Below are 14,946 nucleotides of genomic sequence, written 5' to 3' on the forward strand. Positions count from 1 at the left end.
CATTCAAGATTGTTATTTTATTGGCATTCATCTGCTTCCACTCACCCAACTAAGCTCACTGATAAACTAACCCCTTTTCCATCAGATGGCTCTAGTGTCTCAGGCTGGTAGGTGTTTGGGTGCTGGAGAAGCAGTGGCGTTTGAGAAAAAGCAAGCCTTAGAAACTGCAATAATGCATTTCGTAACTTTTTTGGCTCCAGGATCAGGCAGAGGCAGTGGATCATTCTGCTTCATGTAACTTCACCATTTCAAGTTTGGCTGCGGAAAAAATGAACGGGGTAACAACTTTACTGTGCAGACAAGTTTTACTGTTGCATCCTAGCCTTTCAAAGAAATAAACCCTTGATATTGGCCATGAGGCACATGTCCAGATTGCCCAGCTTGAATTTGAACTGCTAAAAACTAGTCAGGGCCGTTGGTGTACCTGTGCACCGACACCTCACTCTGAATGATATTGCCTCTCTACAACAGTCTCTATGAAATGCTGCCACCGCAGACCACCAGCACTCACTGCTCTGCTCTGTTCCAGTCTGGGCTGGCTGCAACTCCCATTATACATCCAGAGGCGTTTCAGTATTCAGATTATAACCTTCAAGCTCTGACTTGCTTTCCTTGCACAATTAGTGTGGAAACAAATGTTTCAGAATTCTTTCTGGCCGTTTCTCACATGAATGATGTTAGCAACCCACTTCCAGAGCGTTCTCAGAAAGGACCATTGTGTAAGCAGCCTGCAAGCATAGGATGTTGAACAGTGAGAGGCAATTTCACTTTGATGACAACTATCCTCTTCTGACTTCTGAGCATGTTTGGACATGTTGTATAGCATTATCATTTGCATGGTAGACAATACTTAGCAACAATACAAAACAATAGGCATTGTTAACATTCACTCTGGGCAAGACAGCTTTCCTACTGCCTATTCGTATTTCACACTTTCCACACTAAACACTGCTCATCTCACAAAACAGTCATTGCATTGAACTCTGCCTCTGGCAAATGTAGAACAAGGCCTGTCTGGAACAGTGATGCTTTGTATCAAAAAACTCCCTTTATTTTTTAAAGAATTGTTAGGGATATGGTGAAAAATGGTATTTGTGCTCACTGAGCTAGCAGTTTTCTCAAGGAGATGCTGTTTCACCCTCACTTACTCAGGAGCTTTCTCTTAGTCTCCTTCTCCATCAGAGATCATTGAGCATTTTGTTGGTTTATGTGGGGCTCTGCTTCTCCAGCACAAGGTGATGGAACCGTCCATCGATATTGGGGTCCAGTTTCCTGTACAGGCAACACAGAACAATCCAGGAGACGGGCATGGGCCTAAAGGGAAATAACAACTTCTCCTACCCTCACAGTCCAGACTATTTCCATAGTGCTCAAGACATTCACTGAAAAACGACTGCTATGACTAATGCTGCAAAACATTAGTTTTGCAAAGCTTCTGCAAAGTTCTGCAAAGCTTCCAGCTAAAATACATTTTCATTTCCAATAAAAACCGTGGGACTTTTCCATTGAAAACACATAAATTTTTCAAGCAGTCCTATCTATGAAAAAACAATAAAGATTTGGTTTCTGTTTGTTATTGGATTTCTTAGTCCTGGTAAATGTAAGTGGCCAAAAAAACCCCTTTCCTACTGTTATGGAGAAAAGGTAAGATTGCCCAAGTGGGCATGGTAAGAGGCATTCCAGTTCCATTAAACTCACTCAATTAATTTAATCGCAATAAGAATGAGAAGAAAACAATGAAGAAGTTGATGAAACTCCCCTTTTGGCCCTGGAAAGCCCACTTCCTGCACTGAAAATGTACGAGATGCAGAAGAAATCTTTACGCTGGCACTGCTCCATTTCGAGATGGAAATGATATTGCTGCAGTGCAGAACGGCAAAAGCACTTCACAAAAAATTCTGTCGAGCAATTAGAAAAAAGCCAGATGTATTCCTCATACATCATGGCAGGAGCTTGATTTCCACTTCAAAAAGTAATTCAGGACATTTTAAACAACGGCTATTAAACTTTTTAAAGTCAGCAAGTCTGCATAAGCTGTGAATGAGAATTTAACAGACCTAACTAAAAAGCTCTCTGGACCGTGAATACCATTTTAATGAGTTTCAGGCTACTAGGAAAGATTTCAGAGGACTGAGGATCTGGAAGAGCTAATACAGCATCAGCTTTTCAGTGGGTAGAGTGATCTGAATGAGTATAGGCTGGACAACTGAGAGAAAATAAGGGAATAATTTTTGATTTTTGATCAATCAAGGACATAGAAAGCAAAAAGAATTGAAATGAATGAAGTTTATAAGAAATAGAGCTGGTCAAGTAAAACTTCTTCCTTATTTTTATTAACTAGAATTAAAAATTTATTGAAAACAAACATGGATATTATATTTATATTTCTGATGGGCATTTAACAGTATGCCATAAGACACAGACTGAAGCCAGAATTATACAAAATTAACTGGATGGAGTGAAACACATTACAACTGTGGTTTCTGAATTGTATAGAGAGATCTATTGAACACTGTCTTCAACTCTTCTTCTGAAAATGGTATAAAATTTGTTCTTGACAGTAACAATAATAAAATAATAATATTATTTTTAATATTCCAGTGTTGGAATACAACATAAAATTACCTGTAAATTCTAAAAGTGCAAATGTGTTGATGGAGAGAAGCTCAGACAACTAATGAATGCAACTGGTCACTTTTTAAAAACAGTCTTGTTTTGCTTTCTGGCTGCAAGCTGTATTCAAAGGGGTGTGAAAACACACTCAAAGGACAGGTATTCACCAACTGCAGGTGCACCAGGCCCAAGGATGATTCAGACTTCCACTCTGATGCCATCACAACTGCTATAAACCTAAGGGAGAGTGACAGTAGGGAGGGTTGGTAATGTACAATTCTTTTAGCTATCCTGCTTTGCTGTTAATGTTAGCGTTCCAATTAAAAATGCATGTAAATGATTTTAAAGGATCCAAAGAAGAGTGCCACAGATGAATAAAGGATTCAAAAGATTTGAGAGCTTAACAAAGCTGAAGACTGACTTGTTCAGTTTGCAAATGCTTACAGGGAAAACAGCAATGTCACAGCATGCACTTCAGTTGAGCAGACAAAAGGCAAAAGATCTGACAGCTGGATACTGAAAGACAACGAATTCAGGCTTAGCACGAGGCACATTTTTAACAGCAAGTAATTACATTTTGAACCATTTGGGTGGATTCTTCACTGCTAGGAGCTTTCAAATCAAAGCAGGATGCTTCTCTAAAAACATGCTTTAGTCCAAACAAGAATTTGAGGAAGTCTTGGAAACTGTGCTCCACAAGAGAGCAGACTGAACACATGGTGTTTCCTTCTGCCTTCTGAATTGGATTATACTGGAACAGTTAAGTTTGTCTCATGGACATACCTCAAAGGAGGTACAGATTTAAAAAGGGAAGAGCAGTCTCATGCATTTTGGATGCTCTGGACCATGCAATACAGTTGGGGTCTATGTGGCTGCATTACACAGCAACTTGAAAGGAACATCATCCAGATAGAGCAAGAGTGTAAAACTGTGTAGGTAGTGAGCCCGCGCTTCTGTCCGAGGAATAAAGAGAACAAAAGCAGTTTGCAAGTTATGTTATAAGCAAGTTATGCTCAACCTAGTGGATGCCAGAAATTTTTGATGCCAGGAGATGCCTCAGCCCAAGCCTGCAGGTGGTACTGCTCCTTTCAGACTGCTCGTGTCACAAGAAAGAAAAACAAGACAGGGGTAATATACCTGAAAGAAGCAATTCACCTTTTTGGCCTCAGTGAGGTAAGGGTGAACACTCTGCATGTAGACTTCACCATGTCAAGAAAAAACTAGCCAGAAGAGATAGAGACCTGGAAATTTCTTGCTTGAATTGTACCCACATCTTTTGCAAGTATGAAATTTGCAAATACTGAGTTTTCAGTCTTGGCGAATAAAATTACTTCAATTGATGACGCTCCTTTTCGGAGGTAAAGTAATGAGATTCAAGTTATTGCCTTTGTCTGGTGCCAAGTAAGAATCTCTTGTACCCTAGGACAGGATCCAAGGCCACAAAGCTGCTGGATGTTCTGGGAACAACTGCCCAGTTCTCACTGCAGTGACCTTTGAACAAAAGAACACGTAAAGATGACCACATTTTGAAAACAGGTTTTACTGAAAAGCTGGTATACAGATTTAGTTGAAGAACGTTCTTCAAGAGAGAGTAAAAATTTTTCACTCAAGAAATTCTTTCAGTAGCCAAGATCCTCACTTCACAATGTAGAACTTCTGCATACCCAGCTGACAGGATTGATACAGTGTAGGAGTTCACCCTGCACAGACGGTGAGCATAATGTACAGTCATCACACGGAGATAACAGCTCAGAGATAGAAAAATCCTTCCAGGTTGTTCATGACAGATCTATGGCAATGGTCACCCACGACAACATATTTTTAGTGTTCTGTACAGCCCGCTTCTACTCATGTTCCTCCCAGAGATCCTTTAATTCATACATACTGTTAAAGCACACACGACTCTGAAGAGAGATACATCATAGTATCACTTTTGGATCTGCACTTTCCCACATGGGCAACATGCTGTTGTGGAGCTATATGAAAAGCATGCTTTGGAATGAAGGACTTCGCAGTTTAACAGCATTAAAATAACCCACAAACTTTTCAAAGTCTGTACTTTATTTCATTCATATTTCACAGTCTGTTTCTGTAAAGTTTTAGCAAAAAGGTCACGTTCTATAACAGTTCTTATGCTACTGTATTCAGAGCTGGCAATGGACTTCAAAAGTACAGAAAATGTTTACATTCCAACAAGGGCAGAAGAGTTTCAAAAATACAAAGTAATCAAAAATATCAACATTTATTAAAACTTAATAGAAAACCAGCAGTCTGTCTGACACATCAAGCTACCCTGCCTGCTAGTTGTCAGCAGCAGCTGAAGCCCAGCAGGCCACCTGATTGACTTTTTAGACTGGGACAGCCATTCTCAGCTAACACGTTAATGCAAAGCCTTGCTGCTTCAAAGGTCAAAAAAAAAATCTGTAAGTTCTTTGTTTACAGGTTTACAATCAGAGAGACTAATGTTTTAGCTCAAATCTACCGGACCACTTCCAGATCTTGTCCAGAATCAGGACCTACTCTGGTCCTGATGTAGTCAACTGATTTTCTCAACACAGTTCCAAGCTAACCTAGTTTATTAAATTGCAACCAAGAAAGGAAAGCCCTTATTGTTTAAAGGTTTATCAGGGCTTCTAGGAATAAAGGCAGCTAGGAGAAACTGAACACAGTGGTACTTGATGACATATCTATCACTAAGGGCCTTCAAGATCCATTTTTTATAGATGTCACATCAACATCTGCGGTTATCTAGGGACATGTTTCCTAAGGGGCCCCAGATTTACATATAATAGTTTCCAAGTGGATTTTTCTAGTTCAGTAAATACTATTTAAGTCTGGACTGATGCCCAAGAGGAGATTTCTAACCAGCTGCTGGACATTATTCACAGATTTATTGAATATATATTTATACAAATAACACCAGCTGAAAAGCCCATCAGCTGTAAGCACACCCACTTCAGCCCATCCTCAGTGCTGTCAGGGGAAAAATACACATGGTACTGTGTATACTATGAGAGATTTCTATTAGTTAGAGTCTCCCTAAGTCAGAGGGCATTATCTTGCAAGGCAAATTTTTCCTTCCTTTTACTCTATCAGAGCAGTGGAAACAGGATGGAAAAGAGTTCACCAGTAGACTCACTTTTTGTTTTTAGTCTGATTTCCTTTCATGTCTAGGTAGCCCAAGTCCATCATCTTGTTTTCTAGGACAATCACTTCCCAGAAATAGAAATATTCTGAACTTCAAATTCTCCTCTCTATTTGATGGGCAGAATAAGAATTTTAGGAAAAGTAGGAAAGATATCCTATGCATTTTTTTACCTCTAGGCCTATTACAGGTGTCAGCTCAATGGAGATGTCTCTTCTGCTTCCTATAAGAAGCTCAGAAGAAACAAGTTTATCCTCTGGGATTCTTTCCCAAATGGCCAAAGGTACACATCTATCCTGTCAAATGTCATTCAGTGCAGGTATTACAATTAATTCCAAAAGAGCTAGACTGGACATGTTCTACATCGCTATATCGTGCTATGCTGCCTTCCTGCCTTCTGGGTTTGCTGGCTGAGTTTCCATATTGCTGTGCTGCAAGTTATGAGACATCCTGGTATCCACAATTATAGCAGGTATATTTAAAAAAAAACAAACATGACAGAACAGTCTATGAACACTTTTCTTTTAATCAATTCCCATGTACTGCATTAGCCTTCAACAGGTGGCAGGATACCATGAAAGGCATGGCTATTAGTTCACTACAGCTCCACTGGGGTGAATCTTGCCACAAATTTTCTCTCTATTCCTATGGGTAGTACAAATATGACTCACATTTCTCTTCTTTGTGTGGCATGCACAGGATTTATTTTCATTAGTCTAAAAAGGGGGAAAACCCTTACAAGAGGAAAGCCTCTTACAATGCAAAAAAAAAAGCCTCTCCAATGCATATCTTTGAAGAAGACTACAAAAGCCTTCTCCAGAGCCTTCTGCAATATTGATTCCCAGAGGTATCAGAAAACTGAAAAGGATGGAAAGGTCTAGTCACAAACTAGCAAGACATCCACTCTACTTTCAGGTTTCTTTTTTGAACAATCTGAAACAGATTCTAGAACTGATCAAAGCATCCAAACACAAACACCCAGTCACCTGCACATTTTTTGAAAATACTGTCACACAGGAAGGAACACGCCATAAACAACCCAGATTCCTTAATGTTCTTAGACAAAGCCATTCTCAGTTCTCTATACAGACTGCTTTGAAAAAAAAAAACAACAACCCTTCAGTTTGGAGAGTGACACAGCTAAGTGTGGAGGTAAACTGAAATGAAATAAGTATCTGTAAAACAGCTTTTGGAACGTGACTACTGTGGATCTCTACTAGTAAGGCCTAATATCTTATGCACACAGTGATGTTAGCTATATGTCAAGGCAAGCAGGCTAGGAATGATACAAATTTCTGTGGAATAATTATTTTATTTATTTTTTTTTTAAGTTCAAGCTTGGATAAAATTTTTTACGTAGATAAAATTTTTAGGAAGATTATCCAAGCTGACATCTTTGTTTTTTTTCCCTTACTCTTCTCCCTCTGTCCCCTTCGTTCCTTATCTAGGTACATTAATCTGATTTCTCTAGACAAAAAAGGGAGGCAAGGGGGATGGGAGAAGGACTTGTTTCACCACAGACCATTATCCTCCTTTTCTTTTCACCTCTCTTCTTTTAAACTTAACAACCTGATTTTGCAGAAAAAAAATAAAGGAGTTTAGGCTCGTAAACTAAAGATACACATCTCAAAAAATATGCAACTAGTCTTGCCAAATTAATCCTGGTGTTTGAAAAGAAGTCACTGCAGTCTTTAATAACGATGTTTAATCTTTTAGCTACCGAGAAAATCCAAAGCCACTTGCCTTGTACACTTGTTAACTGTTAATAAATATGGCTTTGGAACAAACATTTCTGCTGAGAGGCTTGTGATTTTCACTCACTCAGCTCTACAGATCAAAATCAAAAGTATACTCATCAAAATATGTCATTTCACTTGGGTCCTAAGACACTCATCACTTTGACCAAAGAGCGCAATGAATATAGATTGCTGTTTCAGCACAAGCAGGTCCCCACTAATTCAAATGGGCTAAAACCCCGAAGCAAGACTCTCTGCTACAACAGAGGACAGCAACAGCCTAAAGATACCACCCCATCAACGTAAAGATACCAACCCCACCTTTCCTCACACCAGCTCCCTTCATCTACTTGCAGCTGATGATGGCCCAATACGGGGGCCTGTTCTGCTGTGCCATTCTCAGAACTATCTGAAGATGGGAATAGGAAGATACTTGCTTGCAGCATGCTGCAAATGACTGTCTTTTCACTGCGAGAATGGGAACATGCCAGCAGAGCACATCCAAGCTTCCCAAGTCCAAGGATGTACACAGAGTTAGCATGGAGTTCAAGCTCTCACTGAAATAGTAAGTACCCACTCTGTCAAGACCCCACCATGCTATTCCAGTCCCATAACTGGCTCTCTGCAGGCAAACTGCTAATGGCATGGCCACTTTGTAAGTCTCGGACTCGGAAAATGCTCAAGTAAAAGCTTGAGACAGGAAACAGGAGGCACAGAAATAACTTGACCAACAGCTATGTACCTTTTTACTACATGTTGGGATAAGTGGAGTCTTCAAGGTTGCTATCAGCTTTATCAGATCCTGTAAGAGATGCTTCTAGCTCTGCCCACGACTGTGGAGCATTGTTCTTTATTGCCTCTATGAAAAGCTGCGTTTGGTGCTTCAACCGGTCCAGTTCAGCCTGAGTCACCTGGTTCTGATGAATGAGCTCCTTGGTTTTTAAGGTGATCTCCAGCAATCCCGACCTGCGTAGCACGACGAGTGTATTCTGAAAGCGTCTGCACTTGCTTTGCTGTTGCAAAAGCAGCTCAGGGGTAGTGCAAATCTCTTCTGGTATCAATGGGGGGCTCCACACTGCAGACTGCATCGTAGTCTGTGCTGCACTCTCGCTCTCATGAGGGGTGCACTTTGTCGCCTGCAGAGTTCCAAAAGGCAAAAGGGGAGCCAAACCCGGCACTTTCTGAGCGTCACTGGAAACACGATGAAAACCGGGAAGAGATGACAGTTTTCCACTTGTCACCAGAGTTGGAGAACTTTGCTGGTTAGAATCCTGTGGGGTCTTAAAGCTAACTGGTGGGTGGGCAAAAGGACTAGTAGGCAAGCCTGTGCTCCTCGATACAGGAGAAGTCTCCATCTTGGGTGCTTCTGTGCAGAGTCGTTTATGGCAACTGGTTTCCTGACGCTCATCTAGATCAAAGGAGTGATCTCTTGTGCAGGGCTGTGGTGCTATTTTGGGATAAGAATTCAGGATGGGCAAGTAATTAGTGGAGTCATTTCTCTTTTTCCCAAGAGGGTGAGGGTTAATGGGAGGTGGGAGTGATGGACGCAGAAACACTAGCTGTGGCTGAGCTGGAATCACTTCAAAAGATGGCTGCACAGTCCAAGACTGGAGCTCTGATGAACTCCCCTGAGAAGCACAAATGAGGAAAAAACAGAAGTCTTACAACAACATTGTAGAAGAGCAGGATCAAAAAACCTTAAATGAAACAGGTGGACTGTGCCACTTCGTATTTGATATAAACTGTCCAATTAATACATTCTGAACAGTCTTCCATCAAACTCATCTTTTTTTTTCTCTGACAACAGATCACAGCACAAGAATCAAAGCTGTAATCCATAATCTTTTTACTATGGAACAGCAGATACATTTAAAAACAATTCAAACTGAATTTATACATGCTTTCCTAAATGAGGATTACAGCGCATGCTTGTATTGTACAATTCTCATGTAAAAATTAGATCCAGACTTGCAGTCAAACAAGGGCACAGAAAAGTTGAAAAATAATTAAGCATTATCTATATGAAATACTGGAAGAGTCAGAGAAAGATTGCACAGACATTTTAGGAACAATTCAGACCCCCTCTTTGTTGAAAGGCAGCAACTCTAATCTTGTCAATTCTATTCTTACAGCAAACTTCTGAAATGGTTATTTAAAACAGACGACAGCTGTTCAGTAAGTCTTGCAATCTTAAGTACAATTCACAGTTTCAATAAATTTAAAACCATTAAATAGAAAAAAAAAGCGCTGAATATCAACCAATGCAAGGGAAAAAGTCTGTTGTAAGCTCAGAGCAATTCAACTCCATACCTCTTGTGAAATGGTACGCACCAATAACCCTTAAAAGCATTGAATTTCAAGAAAAATGCCCAAGTTTTTACTCTCTCACACAAGCCATATTCTGCAATACAGGGCAATACTTATTTTTTCCCAAGACGTTAATCCTTCCTCTCCAATACATCACTACAGATCTTCATGAGATCCCGTGGTCAAAGAGCATGCTTGCTTTCCTCCAAACATATCAAATGGTCTAGGTAGGAGATACTATTTCTTTCTGAAGCAAAATCTCACTTCTTAATATATTGAAGTCATCACCACTATAATTATACTAATATAATATACTGTCAGCTGCTTCTTCAATACCTTATGACTTGGAAAGCTACTTCAGCAGGCCTGCTGAAGGCACAGTTTTTAGCTATTGCAAATACATTCTATTATTTTTGGTACTATACTGAGTCACCTGAAATCCATCTCCTTTCCCCTGGTCTCATAACATTTAAACTGCCAAATGCTAACATGCTTTGCTGAAGTTCATTCCTCCAGTAACAGATGTGAACTTGCCAAAAGCAGGTATTACCCACTGATTAGGACACTGAGACTTGGAGATGAGATTCAATTACCTACTCTGACACAATTTCTCTGGTTCAGCAAGCAAGATGCTTATGGAATAGGGGTACAGAACTGTAAACAATGAATATTACTACCTTATCACAGAATAAAGGACAAACACATTCAAAACAAAAGTATCTGGAGATCTCAGAAGTGAGGAGGTATATAAATACCATGGCTATACACACAAAGGACAGAACGATCAGTCTTAAGGAGCAAGGTTTTGGTGTCAGAAGTTGTCAACCTGATCTAATTAAAAGATGTCCCTGCTTACTGCAGAGGGGGTTGGGCTAGATGACCTATAAAGGTCCCTTTCTACCCAACACATCCTATGATTCTATGATTTATTGCACAACAGTACCATATCTAGCACAGCAGAGCCCCAAAACCATTGAGGCCAAAAGAGCTGTGCTAACTGTTTACCTTGTTCTTGTTTTTTCCCCCTATCTCTGTTATCTACTTTCTTCTCTTTTACACTCACATTGCATTCTGCCCTTGTTCTTCTACCCAAAAATCTCGGTTTCAGTAGAGAAAGCCATTTAATTCACTAATTCTGCAAAGTGGTTTTTGTTTTGATTTTTCTTTTTCAAATGAAAGCTAACATCCTGCAGGTATCAATGTCACTTGTCTGAAAAGCCTTCCTACTTATTAAGGACTTTTTCAAGACTCTCAGAAACCTTGCCACAGGCAGCACTGTCTTTCAGAGAATTAATCCCCGCTTGATTTTTAATTTTTTTTTTAGTAACATTATTGTTAGCTGTTTACACTCTGAAATTGGGACAGCAGGTAACTATCGCTGCATAGGATCATAGTGGTTCTAAGACAGAAGGATCACGCTGACTGAAACTGAAACTGGAACAAACAAACAGCAGTAACTCGATGCTACATGTTTTTTTGGTCCAGTGAGCCCAACTGAGTGCTGTGTTGAAAAGACCATTTTAAAAAGATGACCAGCATGACTATCTGAGGTAACTAGGCATAATGGAAAGAGGCAGAAATACACTTCATTATTCTTCTGACCTAGACTTGCTGCTTTTGTTTATGGCAGCAGACAGTTTTCAATTTACCATCATTATCCTTAGCCATACATAATTAGACCTAGAAGTTACAACACGCTGTTCAAGATAATTGAGCCTAGTAATTTTATCTACCTCCAACTCTGCCTCCCTAAATTCCCTTTTTGGTACACTACCATAAATATAAACATATATATATATATATGTGTGTGTGTGTGTGTGTGTGTGCATGTAGAAGAGCACGAGCTACTTATTATTAGCTACTTCTGTGTGCAACACAACCTTGAGTTTAACACTAGAGTGTCACTGCAGCATCTAATTTTTGCAAATGTAAAATTTTTAAATGTAATAGTCCCACAGATGTGCTGGAGGAACACCACATAACTAGATATTGGAGGACATAAATAGGGAACCTAATTGTTGCAAGCTGAAGCATAGAAGGTTCTTTGTGAACATGAGGAAAAACTTTCTTACTGCAAGGGTTACAGAGCACTAGACCAGGCTGCCCAGAGAGGTTGTGGAGTCTCCTTCTCTGGAGACACCCAAAGCCCTGGCCGTGTTCCTGTGTGACTGCTCTGGTGATCCTACTCTGGCAGGGGTTGGACTGGGGGAGCTTTCGAGGTCCCTTCCAACTCCCAATATTCTGTAATTCTGTGAATGTGAGCCATCACATGCAATTAAGAGAAACAAATGTTAAAGTAAAAATACAACAGCTAACTTCAGATATGGATTTCATTTTTTCATTTACAACATTCTGGATTAGTGTTGCCATTATAAAAAAGCACTTCTAGAACCTAAGAACTAGAAAGCAAAACCCATCATCCTACTTTACTGTCTTTATTGACTGAACAAGAAAACGCCAGCTTTCAAAAGGAAAACCACTTTTTTTGTTGTTTTATCACTGGTGCTATTAGGATAACAAGATCTATTTTTTGGGGATCTCTTTGAGACAAAGATGTTTAGCAGATGTAGCAGAGCGTCTCCACTTCACATATTTTCCATCTCAGTGATTCCAGCTGCCCCTCAAAAGAACAGGCTGCCACAACAGAACTTTTCAAGTTACCAGTTACTTTCTGAACTGCAGCAACATTGTAATACTTTTCCTCTCAAAAAGATGTTTAAAAAAAAAGAAGAGAAGAACATGCAATATTTTTCAATATATAATTTCTTCCCTACCTGCTTAACTAACACATTTTTCATTACAACCATAGGAGACAGTGCAGAAAAGGAGCTGCTTGTGGTCACTGGGCATTGCCAAGGCCTGTCCTCTGTGTTCCAACACAACGTATTCAGCACGTCCTCCGAGTCAGTCTGCTCCATAGCACTCGGGCACTCCGAACTTCCATCTGCAGGATGTAAAAATTCAGCTGTTAGTTGTTTCACATGCAGCATGCTTGCTACCTCCTTTCAGTTCTACTATTCTGCTTCCTTTCAACTAAGCCACAAAGAACAATAAAGTTTAGTTCTGGAATACCAATAAAATTAGACCTGCTGTGACAGCTGTCAAATGGTCTTTGATAAAAGGCTTTATATTTCAGGTTAGCTCTCATGTAGAGATTTTCTCTCCAAAAAAAATCTATTAATTTTTGTAATTTTTTTTAGTTACTCTCCAAGGGACTGCACGCTATCATGAAGACTGCTTTAAAGCCTGGTATAGGAAAGAACTAAAGGCTTCAGTATTTCCACAGCCATAGTTCATGCTGCAGGCATTCTGTGTCTTGAAATCTATCTACAAACCCAGTAAGACAGGTATCTCTCACAAATGCATTTTTTTTCCTTTTAAAAGCAATTTTTCCACAGTTTTGTTGAGTATTGAAATCGCACGCTGTCGACACTTTACTGATGTTGCAACAATTACACTCTGGTTTATCAGGCTTTACTGACAATCTGGTCAAATCATAAGAGACATTATACTGCATAATCAAATAGATCATTCGTCAATGCAAAGAACAAAAAGTGATTTTGCCATGCGCACTTCTAGACTCTGAAGTCTAAGATCCTTCCATTCATTTCTTTATTAGACGCATTTTAAATTCCCATGCCATTCACATTCACAGGATGAACTTTATAACTACATAAAGCTCCACTTCAGAAACATTCGATGGTAGGATGATTGCAGATGCAACCTGTCTTGCATATAAAGGCCCATGCGGGTAACAAGACACAAACGGTAAGGGGCTAGAGTCAGATTTATCAAACATATCAAACACCAATAAAAGCAAAGTCTGAGCAAGATAACCTGAATATCCAGAGTCCTTGTCAGATTCAGGTGCCGCCATACTGAAGTGTTGGTTCAAGCTCTTCATTTCCATCACTTTGCCCAGTAGTTCCTTGAGGGTCTCAATAGATGATTATTTTGTCTCCATGCTTCCATAGCACTGCAGGCAGTTTGTAACTCCTTTTCCATTGAGGAACTACAAAAAATGTTCAGAATAAAGAGACCTTCTCTGAGTCTAAAGGAAGTTCCATCAGCATAAGACAACAAAGGTGGCCATGTTTGTCCTTATGGGGATCTGGTTATCAAAGGTTTGCTGCATCTGTTAAGCAATCTGCAGAATTCTATAAAACTCCCAGCTTCACATTTGCTATGTTTATCACACATTTAGGTTAACAAAGGCTTGGCAATAAAACCACAGCTTATTCCCTGCAAAACTCTCTAAACTATGCATGTTTAATAACACACTGCAGAGCAGAAAAGCCAGACAACTCTTTACATCGACTAACGTGTTACTTTGTAGAATCTTCTGGACTAACATTTTCCATCTGCCTTAGGCTGACTTTTTAAGTTTCAGGAAAGCTTGCACGATCCAACCTTTCAGCTCCCTGTACCAACTGCAAGAGAACAATATCATATTAGGCATGGCCGTTGAGTCCTTTAGGGTAGGTTAAAAGATGCCTAAAAACCTAAGGCATAGGAAGGAAGAAATAATTTGAAGCAGAAAGATAGTACCTGTATTTTACTTTTTAAAAGATTTATTTATTTTCTGCTACTGCTGTGAATACCATCAATGAATCAAAGGTAGGAGTACTGAAGACAGAGATGCAGTTGAAGGGGTGGAATGCATCTGTCTCATTCAGCTCCTTTCTTCAGGGGCTGAGCAAGTCAGAGTACAGGGCACAGATCAGCCAATCTTACCAAACTACATGAAGTCGAATCATTTCATACTTAAAATCACTGGGTAAAGTACAGAGTAGATTCATCTAGTCAGCACAATGCATAAGTCCTTTCTAACACTCTGTTACGAATTCTTCAGACAAGGTAATAATTCCTTACCGTACACACAAAACCTGGGAAACAGGAATGTGATTTCTTGATTTGCTAAAAACATAATGCCCAATTCTACAAAGTTCAGCAATATGGTTAACCAAGATAAAATAGCAGATACAAGGCATATAGTTGTTATCTGTAATTAAATCAATGCCCTTGAGTCAAGTGGGATAGTTGTGTATCTCTTTTTACACTGCCAGTGAGCTAACTGCAGACTTTGAATAATTTGAGATATTTCTATGAATGAAATGTAGATAGAAAACTCATGTATTAGGCATG

General features: G+C 39.6%; 1 protein-coding gene across 1 annotated transcript; it reads right to left on the reverse strand.

Moving 5' to 3' along the window:
- Positions 1-8,243: 8,243 nt before the first annotated feature.
- Positions 8,244-13,815, reverse strand: CIPC (CLOCK-interacting pacemaker). Its single transcript, XM_010184086.1, has 3 exons — positions 13,639-13,815; positions 12,576-12,745; positions 8,244-9,122 (listed from the first exon to the last, which is right to left on the reverse strand). The coding sequence occupies exons 1-3, from the start codon at positions 13,709-13,711 to the stop codon at positions 8,244-8,246; spliced, it is 1,122 nt and encodes a 373-aa protein (XP_010182388.1). The 5' UTR covers positions 13,712-13,815.
- Positions 13,816-14,946: the final 1,131 nt, after the last annotated feature.

This window comes from Mesitornis unicolor, unplaced genomic scaffold (assembly GCF_000695765.1).
Source record: "Mesitornis unicolor isolate BGI_N332 unplaced genomic scaffold, ASM69576v1 scaffold5615, whole genome shotgun sequence".
Taxonomy (NCBI): Eukaryota; Metazoa; Chordata; class Aves; order Mesitornithiformes; family Mesitornithidae; genus Mesitornis; species Mesitornis unicolor.